The following is a 17,899-nucleotide window of genomic DNA, read 5'->3' as shown; positions in this document are numbered from 1 at the left end:
ATGGATGGATGGACGGACGCACGGACAGATGGACAGATGGACGGATGGACGGATGGACGGATGGATGGAATAACCAATGGACGTACTAATAATTGAATGAAGAAATGAATGAAGAATCTATTCAATACATACAAGGGATAATGCATTTTCATTTGTATTTTTTACAGTAACCTATGATTGTGTCTTCATCTGTTCCTACTCTAAACCAACCCATGTACACCAACAACACATGGAAATAATTAAGGCATTCAAAGCTCGTAAACACAAAACATAATGAGTAGGGATCCAAACATGCCTCACATCCCTCTGGTTTTAGTAATGTCAAAGGCTCAAATCCCTTTGGTATGTTTTGGTTGTTTGGATTTGGCTTCGACTACTTCCATCTCTTTGTATCTAGAATCCCTCTGAGCCACAGACTGTTTTCATGAAGTTGGGGTTTCGCCGGTTTCCACATGACCAAAGAAGGCTGCAAGATGGAATAGATGGAGATGTTTGGATTTTGGGAGTATTTCTAAAAACAGTTGCAGAGGAGTAGAATGGAATGGGAGGAGGAGTGTTAAGACAAGAGGGATTCTCAGGTTGGTGACTGGTTTGGCAGTTGGCACAGAATCTAGAGGTACGTTCAACGAGGGAAATAGCTTGCGAACTTTGGCTCACATGAGCTAACACATTAATCATTTGTGTGTTAGCCGCTACCGTTCACTAACACTAGCTGAAAGTCTGAGAACATAAGTGTCTGTTTCAGATTTAAACTGCGGCTAAAATAATCAATTGGCCATGTCGACATTCTACTATATTTAGTAGGAAGTCATTTTCATTTGGAATATTATCGCTAAAAAGAGACAGTAACCCTTACAAAAACAAAATGTTTGATGTTGCACCGTAACATTTTGGAATGTTCATTCAAATCGTTCAACTGAAATTCTTACTCTGGCAACATGCTCGCCGCAAACAAAAGCCTTGTTGAACTTGCCTCAGGTCACAGAGTTGTGTAAGTCAGGAGAAAAAGAGAGGCAGTGAAAAGCAGTGAAAGAGGGAAGAAAAGTCCCTCTCTGAGAGGTGTCATTCAGCTGTTCATGGGTTAAGTGTCCTGGATGGAGGGATGGAGGGTGGGCGGGAGAGAAAGATGCTGTTGAGGACATTGTGTTACCTCATTTCCTACATTTTCTGGAGGTTTTTAAACATGGTCTGGTTCTTGACTGTAATGACCCTAGTATGCATTAACCTACCTTAATGGACGTTTAACATTTACCACACAACCCTCAGGTCTGCACACGGTGTGCTCCTAAGTGAATTAAAGCAGAATGTTCCCAAAAAAGACATCACATGGGAGATGGCAGCTTTTGACTATACAGAGATCAAGATGACCAAACCAGGGCTGTAGAGAGAGGCTAGTAAATAACCTGAGAAGTGTGTGTGTGTGTCCAGTTTAGTGCAGGCTGTGAATCAGAGTATTGATCAGACTTTCATCCCAGACACACACAGGGACCTAGGACAGTTTAATGACCTCTGCACTGATTCACACAGGAATCATCTCTGCATCTCACGGACTGTCCTCCTCTCCTCTACCAATTGCTCCCCCTATATCCTTCTTTCGTCTAACTCTCTCTCTCTGTCTCTCTTCGACACATCTCTTCTCCAACTCTCTAACACTTACGTTGCCCCACTCGCTCTCGTCTTCCGCCCTACCGCTCCTCAATTTCTCTGTCAATCTTCCAATCTTCCGTATAAAATACAAGTTTCAAGTTTTAATGTCACATGCACAAGTACAGTGAAATGCGTTTCTTGCCAACTCAAAACCCAACAATTCCATAATCAATAACAATGCAACACTAGAAAAACACACACGAGAAATAAGAAGAAATATGAAGAACACAGTAAGTAAGCATACTATATACAGGGTCAGTTTAAAATAGCATATTTACAATGTGCAGAGATACTGGAGTGACAGAGGTACAGTAGATACAGTATGTACAGGAGTAAGGTGACTAGGCCACGGGATACAAAATAAACAGAGTAGCAGCACCTTGTATGTGAGTGGGTGTGCGTGTGTGCAGAGTCAGTATATATGTACAGTAGCAGTCAAATGTTGGGACACACCTCTCTCTCTATTTTGACTATTTTCTACATTGTCAAATAATAGTGAAGACATCAACACTTTGAAATAACAGTAACCAAAAAGTGTTAAAGAATTTGAGATTCTCCAAAGTAGCCACCCTTTGATGACAGCTTTGCGCACTCTTGGCATTCTCCCAAACAGCTTCATGAGGTAGTCACCTGGAATGCATTTCAATTAACAGGTGTGCCTTGTTAAAATTTCATTTGTGGAATTTCTTTCCTTCTAAATGCATTTGAGCCAAACAGTTGTGTTGTGACAAGGTAGGGGTGGAAAACAGAAGATAGCCATATTTGGTAAAAGACCAATTCCATTTATGTCAGGAACAGCTCAAATAAGCAAAGAGAAATGACAGTCCATCATTACTTTAAGACATGTAGGTCAGTCAATCTGGAAAATTTCAAGAACTTTGAACGTTTCTTCAAGTGCAGTCGCTAAAACCATCAAGCACTATGATGAAACTGGCTCTCATGAGGACCGTCACAGGAAAGGAAGACCCAGAGTTACCTCTGCTGCAGAGGATAAGTTCAATAGAGTTAACTGCACCTCAGATTGCAGCCCAAATAAATGCTTCACAGAGTTCAAGTAACAGACACATCTCAACGTCAACTGTTCAGCAGAGACTGCGTGAATCAGGCATTCATGGACGAATTGCTGCAAAGAAACCACTACTAAAGGACACCAATAATAAGAAGAGACTTGCTTGGGCCAAGAAAAACGATCAATGGACATTAGACCAGTGGAAATCTGTCCTTTGGTCTGATGAGTCCAAATTTGAGATGTTTGGTTTCAACTGATGTGTCTTTGTGAGACGCAGAGAAGGTGAACAGATGATCTCTGCATGTGTGGTTCCCACCGTGAAGCATGGAGGAGGAGGTGTGATGGTGTGGGGGTGTTTTGCTGGTGACACTGTCTGTGATTTATTTAGAATTCAAGGCACACTTAACAAGCATGGCTACCACAGCATTCTGCAGCGATACGCCATCCTATCTGGTTTGCGCTTAGTGGGACTATAATTTGTTTTTCCACCCGACAATGACCCAAAACACACCTCCTGGCTGTGTAAGGGCTATTTGACCAAGAAGGAGAGTAATGGAGTGCTGCATCAGATGACCTGGCCACCACAATCACCCGACCTTAAGCCAATTGAGATGGTTTGGGATGAGTTGGACCGCAGAGTGAAGGAAAAGCAGGCAACAAGTGCTCAGCATATGTGGGAACTCCTTCAAGACTGTTGGAAAAGCAAGGTGAAGCTGGTTGAGAGAATGCCGAAAAAGGATGTCTTTACTGTTATTCTACAATGTAGAAAATAGTGAAAAATAAAGAAAAACCCTTGAATGAGTAGGTGTGTCCAAACATTTGACTGGTACTGTATGTGCATATTATGTGTGAGTGAGCAGATAGTGTGTGTATGAGTATGTAGGGCCCTGTGAGTGTGCATAGAGACAAAAATAAAAAATAAAACGGTCAATGAGGATACAAGGTTAACTCAGATAGTACTATTTTGTTGCTTGGGTATAGAAGCTGTTGAAGAGACTGTTGGTGCCAGACTTGATGCACTGGTATCGTTTGCCATGTGGAAGCAGAGAGAATATTCTTTGGCTTGGGTGGTTGGAGTCTCTCACGATTTTCTGGGCCTTCCTACCACACCTCCTGATATACAGTAGATGGTGCTATTGACATACCAGGCAGTGATGCAGCCTGTCAAAATGCTCTCAATGGCACAGCTGTAGAACGTTTTGAGGATTTGAGGGCCTACAAACTTTTTCAACCTCCTGAGGGAGAAGATGTGCTGTTTGGACCATTTTTGTTCTTTAGTGATTTGGACACCAAGGAACTTGAAGCTCTCGACCTGGTCCACAGAGTCCCTGTCGATGTGGATGGGGGAGTGCTCGCAGGTTGAGAGCTTCAAGTTACATGGTGTCCCCCTGTTTCCTGTAGTCCACGATCAGCTCTGTGGTCTTACTGACGTTGAGGGAGAGGTTGTTGTTCTGGCACCACACTGCCAGGTTACTGACCTCCTCCCTTTAAGCTAACTCATCAGTGCCGGTAATCAGGCCTACCATGATGTGTCGTCAGTAAACTTGATGATGGTGTTGGAGTCGTGCATGGCCATGCAGTCATGGGTGAACAGGGAGTAGAGGAGGGTACTAAGCACACACCCCTGTGGGGCCCCTGTGTTGAGGGTCTGTGTGGAGAAGTTGATGTTACCTACCCTCACCACCTGGGGTTGGCCCATCAGGAAGTCCAGGATCCAGTTGCAGAGGGAGGTGTACAGACCCAGTCCGAAGCTTGGTGACGAGGTTGGAGTGGACAATGGTGTTGAACGCTAAGCTGTAGTCAATGAACAGCATTCTCACATAGGTATTCCTCTTATCTAGGTAGATGAGGGCAGTGTGCAGAGCAATTGAGATTGCTTCATCTATGGATCTGTTGGGGCGGTATGCAAATTGAATATGCCTGACAGCATGCTCTGAGAACGCGCCCTGGAATACCGTTGGGCCCCGCGGCCTTGCAGGTGTTGACCTGATTAAATACTTTTTTCATGTCGGCCTCTGAGAGTGAGATCACCAAATAATCCAGGTCAGTGACGGCCCTCACACCTGGCACCATTTTGTTGTTGTCTAAACGTGCATTAAATGCATTTAAGTTTGTCTGGTGGAGAGGCATCGTTAGGCAGATCACGGTTGGGTCTTCCTTTGTAATGGACTGTAACCTCTGCCACATACGGCAGGCGTCAGAGTCTGTGTAGTATGATTCCACCTTATTCCTATAATGTCCTATTGCTCATTTGATGACTCTGCGGATGTCATAGCAGGACTTATTGCTGTCCTCGGCCGTAGCCTCAGGGTTGTCTACGATAGCTCTGTGTGCGGTAGCCCTGTCCTTTAGTTTAGCTCCAACCTTGGTGTTAATCCAGGGATTTTGATTGGGGAAGCAGCGAACCCTCACCCTGGAGACAACATCGTCAATATTATCGGCGGAGTCTCAAAACATATTCCAATCAGTGCTGGAAAAGCAGTCATGTAGCATAATATTTGATAATGAGTTTCTGCTTGTAAACAGAAAGAAATAATACGGAGTCGTAATCCGATTTACCGAATGGCGGACGAGGGAGATGGCCTTGTATGCTTGCTTATGGGTAGAATAACAATGGTGTAGGACTTTGTTGTCCCAGGTGGCGTTGGAGACGTGTTGATGGAAGTTGGGCATCATGTCCTAGTGACGCGGAATTAAAATCGCCGGCGACCAGAAAAGCAGCCTCTGGATGTAGTTTTTCCTGCTTGTTTATAGCCTTGTACAGTTCGTTAAGTGCCAGATTGTTATTTTTATTACCCTGACATGGAATGTATAGTCACGATAACAGTCACGATAACACGATAACAGCTGAAAACTCCACCGGGAGGTAGAAGGGTCTGCATTTGACCATCAGGTATTCCAAGACGGTGAGAACAGTGGGTTGACACTTCCACAGCGCTGGAGTTGGTGTAGAGGTCAACCCCTCCCCCCTCGATTTCCAGACTCCAATGTCCTGTCCGCCCGGTGAATGGAGAATCATTCAAGTTGGATAGTCATGGGGGGTATCTTGTCCGAGAGCCATGCTTCAGAAAAGCAAAGGATATTGCAGTTTTGAGAGCCCAATGAGAACTTTGAGAGTCCAATGAGAACTTTGAGTGGATTAACAGATTTCCAACACCTTTGTGTCCTTTTGAACTGTTTTTGGCATTCAGCCCAGTTTTCACATGGTAAGTGTGGCTAAGAATGACTTTCCCCAGACTCCCACTCTCAGACTGCCTTAACAAAGTTTTCTCCCCAAATTATCCTCAGATCCTTCGATCCATCTCATCACCGAAAGGTCATATCCACATCCATATGCTTCTTGCCTGTTATGAAACCCCTCAAGTCAGAAGCAGCAGCGCCGCAATTACCTAGCCACAAAGAGTCCCCTAGGGCTGGGCATGGGCAGAGCCTATTACAGCCAGTCACCTTTTTACCCAGAGCTGGGATCACACAATGCTTCCCAACATCTATCTGTCATGTAGGGCATATTTAGCCATTCAAACATGGGACAGTCAGAAGCCATTAGTCTACCCTAATAATCAGAGCTATTTACCTCGTAATTTCCCTTTTCTTCACTGTCAGCCACCACGACTTAAAGGACCATGAGCCAGAGGGAGAGAGTGTTCCCTTCTTCACTCTCTGATGTTATTTTCTTGGAGGTTGTTGCGATTAAACACTGGAGTTTTGATTCCAGAAACGGGGAATGGGGAGGTTGTATAGTTTGAGAATGTTTAGTAGGTAAAAAAATATATACATATACAGTGCATTCGGAAAGTATTCAGAACCCTTGACTTTTTCCACATTTTGTTACGTTACAGTCTTATTCTAACATTTATTTTTATTTTTAAATTCTCCCCTCATCAATCTACACACAATGCCCTATACTGACAAAGGTAAAAACAGGTTCTCAGACATTTTTGAAAATGTATTAAAAAAAAATGAAATATCACATTTCCATAAGTATTCAGACCATTTACTCAGTACTTTGTTGAAGCACCTTTGACAGCGATTACAGACTTGAGTCTATTTGGGTATGATGCTACAAGCTTGGCACACCTGTATTTGGAGAGTTTCTCCCATTCTTCTCTGCAGATCCTCTTTCCCCCGATCTTGAATAGTCTCCCAGTCCCTGCCGCTGAACAAAAATCCCCACAGCATGATGCTGCCACCACCATGCTTCACCGTAGGGATGGTGCCAGGTTTCCTCCAGACGTGACGCTTGGCATTCAGGCCAAAGAGTTCAATCTTGGTTTCATCAGACCAGAGATGATGACCATTATTTTCATGGTCAGAGACCTTTAGGTGCCTTTTTGCTGTCGTGTGCCTTTTACTGATAAGTGGCTTCCATCTGGCCACTCTACCATAAAGGTCTGATTTGTGGAGTGCTGTAGAGATGCATGTCTTTCTGGAAGGTTTCCCCACCTCCACAAATGAACTCTGGACCTCTGTCAGAGTGACCACCGGGTTCTTGGTCACCTCTCTGACCAAAGCACTGTTCCCCCGATTGTTCAGTTTGGCCGGGCGGTTTGGCTGGAATCTTGGTGGTTCCAAACTTCTTCCATTTAAGAATGATGGAGGCCACTGTGTTCTTGGGGACCTTCAATGCTGCAGGCATGTTTTGTACCCTTACCCAGATCTGTGCCTCGACACAATCCAGTCTCGGAGCTCTACGGATAATTCCTTCAACCTCATGGCTTGGTTTTTGCTCTGACATGTACTGTTAACCATGGGACCTCATATAATGGGACCTGATATAGACAGGTGTGTGCCTTTCCAAATCATGTCCAATCAATTGAATTTACCAGAGGTGGACTCCAATCAAGTTGTAGAAACATCTCAAGGATGATCAAAGGGGTGGCAGCGTAGCCTAGTGGTTAGAGCATTGGACTAGTAACCGAAAGTTTGCAAGATTGAATCCCCGAGCTGACAAGGTACAAATCTGTCGTTCTGCCCCTGAACAAGGCATTTAACCCACTGTTCCTAGGTGAAAATACGAATTTGTTCTTAACTGACTTGCCTAGTTATATAAAGATAAAAAATAAAATAAAAATACCACAGGATGAACCTGAGCTCGAGTCTCCTAGCAAAGGGTATGAATACTTATGTAAATAGGTATTTCAGTTTTTTATTTGCAAAAATGTCTAAAAAGCTGTTTTCATTTTGTCATTATGGAATATTGTGTGTAGATTGATTACGATTTTTCTTAGGGCTAGGAGGCCCTATCCTGAATTTCCGCCTGACTGACATGCCCATAGTAACATGCCTTTTACTCAGGCCCAGAAGCCAGGATATGCATATAATAGCATTTGGATAGAAAACACTCTGAAGTTTCTAAAACTGTTAAAATAATGTCTGAGACTATAGCAGAATTGATATGGATGGCGAAAATCGGAAGAAAATCCAGACAAGAATGTTGTTTTTTCAGCTCCCAGGCTCTTATTATGGAAACCAATTGGAAACCCATATGTCCGTCACCCAAATTGCAATTCCTATGTCAACAGTCTTTATTCAAGGTTTCAGGCTTCTCTTTTGAAAAACAAACAAGTATTTGGAGTTTTTGTTGGGAGAGCACCTGGACCAAATCAGTCTTTCGGCATGCGAGGGAGGAGGCGTGCGCATATGAATTTTCCTTTCCTATTGAACATAGTACTTTCCATGTGAAATATTATTGTTTATTTACATTTACGACTACCGGAGGATTACATAGAAACGTCGTTTGACTTGTTTGGACGAAGTTTACTAGTAGCTTTTTGGACTCCTTTGTCTGCATGTTGAACGAGTGGATTACTGAAATCCATGGCGCCAACTAAACTGACTTTTTGGGATATAAAGAAGGATTTTATTGAACAAATCAACCATTCATGTTGTAGCTGGGACCCTTTGGATTGCAAACAGAGGAAGATATTCAAAGCTAAGTGATTTATTTAATCTCTATTTGTGATTTTGAGAAGCCTGGGCTGGTTGAAAAATATGTTGATGTGGGGTGCTGTCCTCAGATAATCGCATGGTATGCTTTCGCCATAAGGCCTTTTTGAAATCTGACAACGCAGTTGGATTAACAAGAATTTAAACTTTTAAATGATATAAGACACTTGTATGTTCATGAATGTTTAATATTATGAGTATTTATTTGAATTGTGCGCCCTCCAATTTCACCGGATGTTGTCGGCTTCTATCCCACTAGCGGGACACCTAGCCCAAAGAGGGTTATTAATCCATTTTAGAATAAGGCTGTACCGTAACAATATGTGCAAAAAGGCAAGGGGTCTGAATACTTTCCGAATGTACAGTATCTAAAAAAAAAAGCAAATTCACCCATGCTCAGCAAAATCCACAAACTGGAAGCTTCACAACTTTTACATTTCCATAGCGCCATAGCTCTGCTTTCAACCATGTTGTTATGGTGGAGTAACAAGTACCAGAAATATCCAATGTTTTTAACACAGAAAATCCCAGAAAAGATGCTGTAAACAATCAAATCTGTAATAGGGTACACACACACGAAATGACAACTCAAAAACCAAATACACAACAGCACTCAATACACAAATACACTCCACATATTTGGCAGACACTCTCGAGGTCTCTCTTATAACAGCAACCACAGGAAAAATGAAACGAGTCTCATTTAAATTTTCCACTTGGTCAATACTTTGTGCTCTAGGTCCCTTGATAAGTGTCACAATGAACACCGTGGAACTCCACGGGAGCATGAAGAACACTGTAGGAAAAGGACCAGCCAGACAAAATATCCCAAAGCTGTCATTTCCAGTGGCTGAATTCACATTCCATCACAAGGCCAGAGAAATAGAAGGGAAGGAGGGAGGAGAAATGACGAATAGGAGAGAGAGAAAAATAGACAAATTGCAAGGGAGTTGGAGAGAGCGAGAGACTCAAGAGCCTTTGAGAGCAAGAGCCTTCCAAACATGAGAAAAGGAGAGAAAGAGGGTAAGGAGAAAGATGAGGAGGCGGCCGTCCAACTCTCTGGCTTGGTTCACGCTGCCCTAATCCTGGGCTAATGTCTTGGACAGAAGAGTTGTCTGCTTGGTCATTATGTAGTACTAAACACCCAAACCCTTCTTGTCTCACTGCCTGTTCTGTAACAGCTACGGCACTGCTGCCAAGACGGCAAACAGCAGAGAAACTGGCCTGTAATTCACAAAGAATCACAGAGAATAAGATCAGTTTCGTCTTTTAAATCATAACGAATAAGAGGAGGGACTTGATTCGTGATCACACTTCTACTCTCTGTGATGCTTTGTGAATACTGGCCCTGTTCAGCCCTATAAAAACAACCTCCAGCTATTTCGCCCAGGATTGTATTTGGTCCCTTTCAGGGACATGTTCAATACAGCATGTTTTAGCCTGTGGCTTTATAGACTGTTCTCAGTCTGTCGTGAAGGGAGAGGCCGAGTCAAGTCGAGTTATTCGAAAAGAAAACCGGAGAGATAACCAGCAAAGATATGCTGTCTCAACCTTCAGAATATCAAGTAGAAAGGACGGTATGTAAAAATCGTATTTGCTGTTTGTCGTGGATAGATTCATTTACTTTAGGCTTTTGACTGAAGCTTAAGAAGCAAACATTTCTGTAAAGTTGTCTTGGAGCAAAATGCAAACCAGCATTTTCTTTTTTTTTTTTAAGTTTCAAAGGGTTTGATGTGTAAATAAAACTGGGGAACTACAAAGGGTGCAGAAATAGGGCAAAGGGAGGGATGTGTAAATAAAACTGGGGATCTACAAAGGGTGCAGAAATAGGGCAAAGGGAGGGATGTGCTGGTCTCACCACAGATTCTAACACGCCATATCTTGGGTTGGGGTTTTGAACTTCACTATGTTCAATGGGGAAATCCCCCCCATCCCTCAACACACTCAATTATATAGCAGGCCTCTGCTTTCATATGAGAAAAGAGGGCGATAATACAATAGAAGAGAGACCGTTTCAATATTTCACTTTGTGAGTTCTCGTACAGCTGCCACCCCCTCACTAATTCACGGTTTAGCACAATGACCTCTCTCCTGCTCACATTGTGAAAGAAGAAGCAACAGGCCAGGAGTCAGAAATGCAGAGATTATGTTGTGTTTGAGCAATGTGGGATGAATTATGATATCAACAATCAATGAAACGCTATACAAAATTGTTTCTTTGTACTGTACACTAGAAAGGAGACGCAGCTACAGCAAACTACGGCAACAATGTACATGAACACAGATGACGATAATGATGATGATGCCGACCATCCCCTCTCAGTGAGACTACACATCACACACAGAGAACCCCTCAATCCCCCCAAACACACACACACACTATTCTCTTACCAGCCTGGTTGGTGGTGATGTCTATAGACACGTGCTGGGCAGGGTAGGGGCTCTTATTGGTCACCCCGTTGACGGCCTGTATCTCGAAGCTGTAGAGCGTGTGGGCCCACAGGTTACTGATGAACACTCTGGTTTCCGTCAGGCCCAGCTGCCGCGGAACAAACTCCACGTTGTCGTCACAGTGTGAACAGGTACGGCGGTCCGCCCGGCACTTCTTACAAACAATGTTGTAGACCACGTCCTCACGACCGCCTGTCTCCCTAGGCGAGTGCCACTCCAGGATCACTGAGGTCTCGTTCACAACGGATATCACGTTCCGCGGGCCCGAGGGAACGCCTACAAACAGACACAGAGAGGAACCTTTATTTAACCAGGTTTTCCCATTGACATCTCAGTGAATCTCTTGCCAACAGGCCAAACACAATGAGAAGGATTGCATTCTATTCAACCTTTATTTGTGAATTTGTCAGAATACTTGTTAGACATTAGTGCACTGTCGGAACTAGAAGCACACGCATTTCCCTACACTCGCATTAACATCTGCTAACCATGTGTATGACCAATACCATTTGATTTGATTTGATTATTTAACCAGGAGATCCCATTGAGATCTCAAAGAATCACATTTTCCAGAGAGACCTAGCTAAGAACGTAGCTTTAATGTAAACCATAGTAAGCTAACACAAATCCTGGACCCCTCATAGGATAGGCAAGGTAATAACCTTTTCACACTGCTAAGCCACACAGAACTGACCCAAGCTGAGCTGCACTTGGTTGGCCTGGTTACGCATCCACCATCATTTCTGGAACCATGCTGGAAAGGGCAATACGAATGGAAAACATCAGAGCCAGCACAGTACAGGTCAGCACTATAGTGGGAATTAGGCACACTTGTTTTTCAACATTATTGTGTATTTTTTGCCAAGGAGAGGGAAATGGGTCATACTCCATATCCATCTAGAGGACAGGAAAGACTTAGATAAACTGGGATTAGTGGAATGTTTTTATGAGTCCGGCTCTGTTGATGGAAGAGTTTTCACCACTTAAAGATTGTTTCTGGACATGTCAGTGATGAGAGAGCAGCTACTCTATATGCTAATTATAGTCCATCACCACAGCGAATGCGCTATCGCCAAAGGAGAGGGAGGCGTGCAGGACTGTAGCTACCAGCTATCCTGTACTAATCCGCAAGCTCGCAGTTAGACTAGGGGTTGAGGACTTTTATAAATCAAGGTGAATCCAGGACTATCTAGTCTTTTCACATACGGTATTAATCTTTTCACGGGTGAGTTCCAAATATCTCTATCGGTCGTCCCAGCGTGGGTTTTTTCATGCACTCGCTGTTCCAAAATGTGATCGTTAAGCAACTTCAGCAACAGGACAGTTAACCCGGACTGACTTCAAACCAAGGCACGCTGCCTGCTAATTATCTATAGGCTATGTTTAACGTGTCAATTTAAAACTATTTTCTAACAACTGTTGGAATTGAGGTGTGTTCCACCTCCTTAACAATTCATATAAGAAGTAGACCATTTCACTGTTGTGGACAAATTATTTTTGAGTCTTTACTGAGCCGGACAAACGTCTCTCTTCAACTAGAGCCCAAGCACTTCACCGGTGTTTCCCCAGATCAAGTATGAACAGGAACAGAACAGGTTGTGCACAAACTTTTTCCCCCGGCACATTTTCTGACTGGTGCCTGCATTGCCTTCATTGTTGTTTTCCTTACAAATTGGACTTTGGACATGTGTGCCTTCCTATCAAAGTGTCTTAGTTTCTATATATTGTGTTGACGTTTCTACTGTAGCACACCGTATGTATGGATCATTATGTATTTACTGTTTTATTCACGTTTTCAAGTGCTGGTGACAATTCATGCATTCTGATTCTTGCAGAGATTGTAATGGTCACATACGATGTGTGTAAAATACTTTTTGGATGGTTGTACTGATTATGATGAGCTAATGCTAAGCTATTTGCATATTATTTGTGGCTCCATGTTTGTTGACAACATACAGTGCATTCTGGTTGTCATGGAAGCATCTGTCAGACCAAAGATGTTATAACAAGCGATAGTTCACTCGACTGACTTATGGTGCTTTCTAGACAACTGTGAACTCTGAAAAATACTAAGTCAAATCATGACATCAGTGATGATCAGCTCGGAAAGTTGGAGCTCTAGAAATGGATGACCGTTCAAAATGATTTTTCCCAGTCAGAGCTTGTTTTTTCAGAGTTCCCAGTTGTCTTGAACACATTGAAGTCTGAGATTTCCCAGTACCCTGTTGTTTTGAACTCGGCATCACATTGTAACCCCTTTTAGGGGTTTTATTTTTACTTAGTGTATAAACTTCTCCTGTGTTTGCCCCCCATTTATTGAAAAATCCCCCATTATAATAATATTTCCTGCATCATATCCCCCCATGATACCTTCCCCCATTTCTACCCCCATGGACTTGAAAACCCCCACAAATAAAAGGAATCCCCCCACAAAACCCCCTAAAATGGTTTCCTCCCTGTTTAGCTTTCTCGCTACGGTTAGGCTAGGCAATAGGCTTGTATTTGGTGTGATGATCTGTGAAGTGATTTTATTTGCTTGGTAAATGACTTGTCAAGTCATGTGCTCCGGTTCTTGTATACACTGTAACAAGTACATCAAAGATTTGTAATATGCTGAAAAGTGGCTAAACTAAGTCCAAATTTTTCAGGCAATGGGCACAGCCATCTTTGACTTTGACTTTGTTTATTTACGTCTTATAGTGAATGACATTCTGGGATTAGGGAGTTTTCGCCAAGTCAAACATAAAGAAACATGGCTGCCATCATAAAGAATTTAGCAGCTGTTAGCTTAGCTGACATGCATTTATTTTCTAAACAACATTACATTGGTCTCTTGTGCTCACCAGAGATGTGGTACATTGTAAACTAGTCTAGCTGTTAAGTTGCTAACTTATGAATTGTTTTGTCAGCGCAAAAACGGTTATTTAGACTGGTTTATGGAATGAGTTTATCTGTGGATGTGTTCCGTGTTAAGTTCCGAATGATACAGTTCGCATTTATCTTTTACAATAAAAGGTGAAATTGAGGAACATAAGTTGTGAAGACCTTTATTTCCCATCAGTACAAAACATTGTTTAGACGCTTTTCAGACAACAATGCTGTTTAGACACATTTATGCATCATACATTCTGTTGCTACTGTTCCAATCACATACTTGAGATCGTACGCTGCAGGGACCACTCGACAATGATCGCAAATATGTGATCATCCGCGTCAAGGGGTTAAAGTTATTCAATGTGACTTATTCAAGCACATGGTCTACACAAAAAGTTGTGAGAAAATGTATTGCCCGAATAGATCTGGGTTAAAAAATAAAGGATACAATTCAAGGAAGCCGTATAAGCGTAGTATGAGTTTCCCATTACAGAGAGGTTGAGGGAAGGCAGTTGAAAATAAAGGAAACAAGAGAAGGAAGCTGTATTAGCGTATTAGGACACAGCCCTTAGTTTCCCATCATGGAGGGTGAGGGCAGGCAGTTGAAAATAAAGGAAACAAGAGAAGGAAGCTGTATTAGTGTATTAGGACACAACCCTTAGTTTCCCATCGCCGAGGGGTGAGGGCAGGCAGTTGCTTCTGTCAACACAGCCACAATAAATCATTGTTCCTGCAAAGCCACGTGGGATAGCACTGGGGCGCTTGGACAAAGCAGCGGAACACACAGAGGTGACGGAATGGCAGTGTTTCCGCGGCGACCTCGGCTTTGCGCCACGGTGACGACTAAGGGGTCAGTGACAGGGAGGACGTGACCTCCACAGTGTGGTTATTATGGCCTACCACAAAGAGGACGGAAAGAGGATGGAACCCATCACCTCTCGATAGCCCACAGTTTTACCCAAAGCCACTTACATTTAACATATATATTTTTAGAATGTATTTTGTATTTTTGAAAGAACCTCTATTTAACTGGGCAAGTCAGCCATAATTAGGATGTTTCCCATGCAAAAAACTGACCAACAAGCACCATTGGCGCTATCAGGTGTGCGTACGAGAGCTAGAGAGAGATTATTTGTTATTGTTTGTTTCACGTTTGCATATTATCTACCTCACTTGCTCTGGCAATGTTACCATATGTTTCCCATGCCAATAAAGCCCCACGAATCAAATTGAATTCAGCGAGATAAGGAACGAGGCAGGAGCCTAAGAGAATGAGAGAGATGTGAACGAGAGGAGAGAGTGTGTGTTTGCAGAAATAGGGCAGAGACGGAGAGAACAGCTGCACTTACAATATGCCCCATGGGCATCACACACACACACAGAGGGCATACACTATACATGTGTATACATATAGTCCATATAATCAACATGACACACCTACTGCTGTGAGAACTGATATAAATGACCCTGTCTGTGTGTTATATGACAGTCAGACTACATAATACATGGCTTCTCATAAAACAAATACATATGACATGTAATCACACTGTCTGTTTGCATGTACATTATTCACATGCTTGTGTGTGGTCTGTTTTCATGTATGTATACAACAAAACAAAATGGCTGTGAGAGGAGAGGTGTGAGTTTGGCTCGGTGCATCTCGTCTCTGGGCTCCTGTTGGTAGCTGTATAGATTCCCCTATGCAGTGACGGATGGAGAAATCTGATGTGACTGCCACTTAACCGGTGATTTGCAGGCTATTATGGCTGCCCTTGGCTGTTTTAATTTGCCATGGGATTTAATTTGTCGAGTTCATTACTTACCGAGCTCCTACCCTGGCATTCATTTAGCCGCACTAGTCAGCCTTGATTGTTGCTTACATCTTACACGCCACAATTAGGACGACTGCGCAATCATCAAGCGTTTTGTTTACTCCTAGTGACGTGTTAGAATGATTGGAGTGTTTGTGACAGTTTGTGTGGGGTTGGGTGGGTCGGGTTAGGGTGTGTTTGTGTGTGTGTCTATGCATGCATGCATGAGTGTGTGTGTGTATGTATGTACACGTGCATGCCCAATAGTGTTACTGTCAAACTCATCCTCACCATTGGCAACTAACTGATGAGGCATAGAGAATGTAACAGGTGGATAGAGAGTAATGTCTACAGTCCACATATTGTTGGAGGATCAGAAAGGCCACGACCCTTGTTTGCCCCCTGGGCTGCCTGCTAATGTCAAGAGCACTTCAGCGCCCCAAATATAAACAGCCCACCACATTGTTTACCTAGCCTGGCACTCTAAGCCAATCTCAGTGCTTTGCTGGGTCTCCTTCACGCTGTTTGTCTTTTCAATGGGAAACAGCTCCTCAGGGACTCACTACAACTCCCTGTGTGGAGATATGGAGCACAGACTGACTAAGGAATTGGGGGAGGAGAAAAAGAAAGCTGGCTGCTTTGTTTCAGAGGGAGAACTAAACGGAATGGCTCACACGCACATACACCTTCATTCTCCAATTGAATTCTTCTACAGCACATGTCGCTCACAGGTGCTACACACCATCAATTTGGTCATGTCAGAAACATCTGCACTTGAGAAACCCATCATGTCAATCACGTCACATCAATGCTCAGCAGCAATAACATGCAGCAATAACATGAACGAATGTGTTGCGCAACCTGTTTCCCTCAGTCGGCTGAATGCATCGCTTAGTTCATAGAAACGTGGGCTACGTGAGTAACCGTCGACATCCGCTATTAGCGCCTGCGACAAACGGAGCGGTAGCAGCGGTTTCTAGCGTACCTTTGAGGAGAGAAAAAGACCCCCGACAGATTTGGCTCTAGCTTTTGAACAGTTGGAGCTATTAGCGACTACGACCACATTCCTGGTATGGCGGTGTGCCCAGCGAAGTAGTTTCAATGTTACGGACTCCCACTGCACCAGATAGAACCGGAAAAGTCTAACACCCAGGGGAGCTGGTCTGCTTGATCTACAAAAGCTCCAATATCAGTGCCGAACAAGGAGCACGGGATGTGAAAGAAATCGCTAGAGAAGACTGAATGCTTGTGTGTGCTGAGGTCTAAAGCACAGCACCAACTCTCTCACGGCAGACAGCAGTGCAGGCAGAGGGATTAGCCCAGGCCAGGCAATTACACTGGCTTAGCTCTGTTGACTAGTGCATTACTGGCAGAACCAGCAGCTTGCTTTCTCTACCACTGCAGAAGGAGAGGAGGAGAGGAGGAGGAAGAGGAGGGACGGTGAGAAAAAGGAAAGGAGACATGGAGAAGATGAGAGAGGGAGAGAATGACAATTGGAGGAAAGGAGAGAAAGGAGGTAAAAGGGCAAGGAGAAATGGGAGGAGAAGGAGCAAGATAGGAGAGAAGATGGCCCCAAAAAAATAACATGACAAGTCGAAACAGGAGAAAAGGCATGAGGGAGAGAAATTAGGAGGAGATGTGGTGAAAATGAGGACAGGAGAACAGGAGAAAGGTTGAAAAGGAGAGAAGAATTGCCTGAGAAAACATCTCTCTCAGCCTGTCCTTAGAGTGCAGAATGTTAGGAGGTTTATGGATTTGTGGCCTGAGGTCCAGACAGTGTGCGGCAGAGGTCAAGGAAGCATCTGGAAGCTTGGCCACAGTTATGAGTTGAGGTTCTCTTTCCATGAACTCAACCATGCTACTTAATTTCTCAATGTCCCTTCCTCTTCACACAGTGGAGCCACAGCACAGTTCTCCCTTACTCCCCTCCATCCCTGTATCTCACTTATCAGCAAGAGTTCCACTGGCCCACTCCCACCGACTCCCACCAATTAACGGCTAGGCCTGTCAGTCTGCCTCTCTCCCCCACACAGAGAGAGGCCTGTGGGTCCAGGAACTGGGGGAAGGCTGGGGAAAGCCTGAGGGTGGTGGAGAGAGGGGAGCGCTGTGCAGAGCGACCCCTTTCCAAAGGCCTCCAACAGTGGGTAGCATAGCCGAGGGG

At 43.7% G+C, this 17,899-nt stretch overlaps 1 protein-coding gene across 3 annotated transcripts in view; it reads right to left on the bottom strand.

The window, feature by feature from the left end:
* LOC112260409 (ephrin type-B receptor 1) overlaps nucleotides 1-17,899 on the bottom strand; it is a 314,795-nt gene that overhangs the window by 65,966 nt on the left and 230,930 nt on the right. For 2 of the 3 annotated variants that reach the window (XM_042328699.1, XM_042328700.1), the window contains exon 5: nucleotides 10,994-11,329. The exons of the other annotated variant lie outside the window; for it this stretch is intronic. In XM_042328699.1, coding sequence (XP_042184633.1) covers nucleotides 10,994-11,329 — 336 coding nt within the window. The remainder of the gene's footprint in view (nucleotides 1-10,993; nucleotides 11,330-17,899) is intronic. 3 annotated transcript variants of the gene reach the window in all.

The sequence above is a fragment of the Oncorhynchus tshawytscha genome, linkage group LG10 (assembly GCF_018296145.1).
Source record: "Oncorhynchus tshawytscha isolate Ot180627B linkage group LG10, Otsh_v2.0, whole genome shotgun sequence".
NCBI lineage: Eukaryota > Metazoa > Chordata > Actinopteri > Salmoniformes > Salmonidae > Oncorhynchus > Oncorhynchus tshawytscha.
This window is presented reverse-complemented; position numbering and strand designations above follow the sequence as displayed.